Here is a 3,837-nt window from a genome sequence, read left to right as displayed (position 1 = left end):
TCGTGAAATAGTTTGGTCTACATCTAGCACATTATACGAGACATGGTGTGTGGAAATGTCAAACATGGGACTTGAGTGGGGAAGCATGATCATGAGAAGAGGACACGTGTTGGAGAGGGGGAGGATGAAGAAAAAGAGAACACAGTGTGAAAGTGAAAGAAAAGAGAATGGAAAGAAGAAATTCTAGGTCAAATACTTTTTTTCTCCACTTGTTTCTTCTTTCTTTATGACTTAGACTTTAGAAGGGGGTCCATGATACAAACATTGTGATAGTTCTTCATAATGAAGTCAATATTGCCTCACAAGAGTGAGTGAAAAGGGCTTGTGGTGGTGAAAGTAAACTCGAATCACTCGAGATCATGCAAGGGGACTTGAGCCACCTCCTCCTCATGCCATCTTCTAAACATGTGCAAGGTTCATGTGTCTAAGAGAGCTTTGTAGTGTGCTTGAGCACGAGAACACTTTTGAGTGGTGCATAACTCAATCCTTGCTATGTCGGGGATATTCTTTGATGTAGCATTATGAAAGTCTTGGATTTTGAGCTCTAAGAGGGTTTGGGACGACATGGGGGGCATATTAGCTGGCCTTGTTAGCCACATCTTTGGCACTAGAGTGTTTTTGGACATGAGGCCATGAGTGTAGGAAGGGGCACTTCAACGTTAAAGAGGGAGCAAAAAGGGGCACACTTGGGGATTCTAACTTCTTCGAGATAGAAAGCTTCTCATCCTAACCAATCATGGAAAGGACAACGGTCTAGGTTAAGTGATCTAAATGGCTCAAACACCTATTATAAGATAATAATTTCGTGAGTGGAATGTGGGAATATATATCCTTTCAAAATCGAATGCATGCATATTTTGTCATGATCTTTTGAGGTTTCAAGGGAGGACGGTTCTTTTCTAGCATTGAAGCTAACGCCTAAGGGGGGGACAAGGCCTTTGGGATACTCTGAGGTATTTTAGAGGTGCACGCAAAGCGCAAGGGCGAATGGAAAATTATGTGAAGGATATTAAAATAAAAGATTAGGAAATGAAGAATCTAATGGCTGGGATGAGACCTCCATGATGCTATGATGATGACGATGATCGGGGGAGGCTATGGCATGCCAAAGTCAACTCCGTGGGCGGTTATTTGACTTTAGATATCCACAAGTTCAGCCGCCATAGCTGCCCAAAAGCAAAGCTTAGAAGCCTAAGCGCGCCATTATTTAGAATCATGGCATCTTCTTTGGTTAATTTCATTTTTTAATGTGCCTCCTAAAGACATTAATATAATATGGTCCGGATCTCCACTATATATATTTTGTGGGCAGGGGCGAAAACAACAGAACTCATCGTAGCCAGTTGCGTCGCTTGTGTGTGCCTAAGCTTGCAGTTGTGTAGCCGCTTATCTGCGTTAGCTATACTTTGTCACCTGATTAGACTAGATTAGAATCGCGAATTGTTGATCAGTGCTTTCTGTCTATCCTACATTGTGCTTATAGTATTGTACCAGTAAGCACTTCCTCCTGCTATCAATTTAAGCACGATATTAGCCTAATCCAGCTCATTAAGTAGCAGTCTCCTAGTATACCTTAGAAGTCGAAATCATGGAGGCTTGGGTGTACAATCCCACAGATGATGACCGCAGGCTCCCTCACCAATACCGGCCTAATCGCCCAATATCAGAGGAACATTTAAACGGTGACCTTTTTTGTAGTTTACAGTCTTGATTATACTACTATTAACGCAAAGCTTAACAACATCAATTATAAGACCAGCTATTTAGTTTGATTACGGAGTGCTGACGGCCTAAGTTATGTTTTTTTTTTTGGCTGAATTTTCGTAGAGCTCGGAGTCTTAAATTGGAGAATCGATGTTGACAATTGGGAGAAAGACCCGACGCTTGAGAGAGTAAAAGGCGAGCACGGCTACGTTTATTGGGTAACCATCTTATTTCACTGATCTGGATTATCTCACTTCATTATTACTGGATTAGCGAAGTAAGTAGTGTCGTTTGGTAGTTTCAATGATATCGAGAAACTAAAAAAACGCAATTATTTCATGTAGATTACAATTTTCATCTGTCATCATCTTTACTGACAATAATTTTGGGTTTGTAATTACTATTACTATCATGATGCAGGAGACAATAACTGTAGCACCTGGCGTTATGGAGAATTTTGAGGAGAAGACTGAACACTTCTTTGAAGAACATCTGCATCCCTATGAAGAGAGCCGACTTATCCTTGAAGGCAGTGGTAATTAGATTAATCTATTTATTTCAGCGTAGAAAATCTTCAGTGCATAATAATGTCCACCTAGTAGTAGATGCGCCACTTCTGATCACTTCTCACACCCATGAATGATGCATCATTAGCATAACATTGTATTATAAAGTTTTGCAGCATGTTACGATTCGTTTAGGTAGATTGATGCATGCAGACCTCTAATTGTGCTTCAACTGTAATTGAGCCATAAAAGTGGCTTCAACACAAATTATATATATTATCTATCTTACTGTAAAACTAAGATAAGCAAATACTAACGATTTAGGGCCTCAATTATAAATATTATCTATCTTACTGTAAAACTAAGATAAGCAAATACTTACATAGGTTATTGGGACATAAGAGATTACAACAACAACTGGATAAGGTTTACTGTAAACAAGGGAGATATGATTACCCTGCCACCAGGAATGTACCATCGGTTCACTCTAGACACCAAAGACTACATTAAGGTAGATGCTCTACTTACTTCAAATCTTCTCTCAGTGGTACTAGAATCAACTAATCATTTATCTGCGCAATCATCTTCACTAATGATTAGGTTTCATTAATTTTAATTTACCAATCCTAATGCAGGCAGTGCTTCTATACAAAGAAGCTCCTAGGAGGATCGACCTTCTTAAACCGGACGGAGATGACATAGCGGCGAGGTAAATTTAAGATCATTTATGTGAAGATCTTATGTCTTAAGAACATTCAAATCAATTTTGAGATGGATTAATTATGAGCTTGCATTTTATCTAACTTGTTATTATTTGCCTCCTTGAACTTTTCACAAGGATTTTTAGTCTTACCTACCTGTAAATCACTACTTGTTTTATCTCATTGAAGATCTTATGTCTTAAGAACATTCAAATCAATGAGCTTGCATTTTGTCTAACTTGTTTGAACTTTTCACAAGGATTTTTAGTCTTACCTACCTGTAAATCACTACTTGTTTTATCTCATAGTTAGAATAATATGGTCCCATTCACAAAGATTTTCCACAAAAGTGGTAGCATTGCATTATCATAATTCAGCTTTAGTATATACATAATCATTTTTTAGTTTTTCATCATCATAATTAATATGTTGCAATGTCTCCCCAACTATATATTTGTGTTTTGCTTTTCTTTCACTTCTTTATAATGGTTTTCTTGGTTGAATTTACAGGAAAGAATATGTGAGCAATGTGTTAAGCAATCCTAGTGCAATGTTTAGAACAAACTTGACATCAACAACAACAGGATAAGCAAGCTACAAGCATTATTTTTTTCATGTATGCTTACGTGGCATTTAAACGTTTTTGTAAATCGTTACAATTCAGCCACGTAAGAGCTGCATGAGTTCAGCTTGTAAATACCATTTATTGATAAGACAATTTTTTATTAGAAGCTAGCTTCTAATAAAACAATTTTTTATTAGAAGCTAGCTTCCGATTTTTTTTGGGGGGGGGGGGGAGTTAGGGAGCACCAGGGGGAATAGTAAGCTTGATCTAATCTTTTCTAGAGACATAGAATATTATTATTCTTTTTTTGGAAGCTCACTATCTTGGATTCATAAGTCTGTTTGGAAAATATTTGGCAAAT

At 37.7% G+C, this 3,837-nt stretch overlaps 1 protein-coding gene across 1 annotated transcript; it reads left to right on the top strand.

Annotated features, from left to right (window-relative positions):
- The first annotated feature begins 1,348 nt into the window (after positions 1-1,348).
- On the top strand, positions 1,349-3,618 carry LOC147630908 (uncharacterized). Its single transcript, XM_086808975.1, has 6 exons — positions 1,349-1,682; positions 1,828-1,922; positions 2,125-2,239; positions 2,597-2,721; positions 2,846-2,919; positions 3,422-3,618. Exons 1-6 carry the CDS (start codon positions 1,589-1,591, stop codon positions 3,498-3,500), a joined length of 582 nt encoding a protein of 193 aa, XP_086665101.1. The 5' UTR covers positions 1,349-1,588; the 3' UTR covers positions 3,501-3,618.
- Positions 3,619-3,837: the final 219 nt, after the last annotated feature.

The sequence above is a fragment of the Cibotium barometz genome, chromosome 15 (genome assembly GCF_041138505.1).
Source record: "Cibotium barometz isolate CiBa-2024 chromosome 15, ASM4113850v1, whole genome shotgun sequence".
Lineage (NCBI taxonomy): Eukaryota > Viridiplantae > Streptophyta > Polypodiopsida > Cyatheales > Cibotiaceae > Cibotium > Cibotium barometz.
The sequence above is the reverse complement of the archived record's forward strand: the minus strand, read 5'-3'. Positions and strand labels throughout refer to the sequence as shown.

Bases quoted from the DNA above. Each gene is read 5' to 3' on its own strand.
- LOC147630908 (XM_086808975.1), top strand. From the start codon at position 1,589: ATGGAGGCTTGGGTGTACAATCCCACAGATGATGACCGCAGGCTCCCT. The intron at 2,240-2,596 runs GTAATTAGATTA...ATACTTACATAG, and splicing joins ACTTATCCTTGAAGGCAGTG to GTTATTGGGACATAAGAGAT. The intron at 2,722-2,845 runs GTAGATGCTCTA...ATCCTAATGCAG, and splicing joins ACACCAAAGACTACATTAAG to GCAGTGCTTCTATACAAAGA.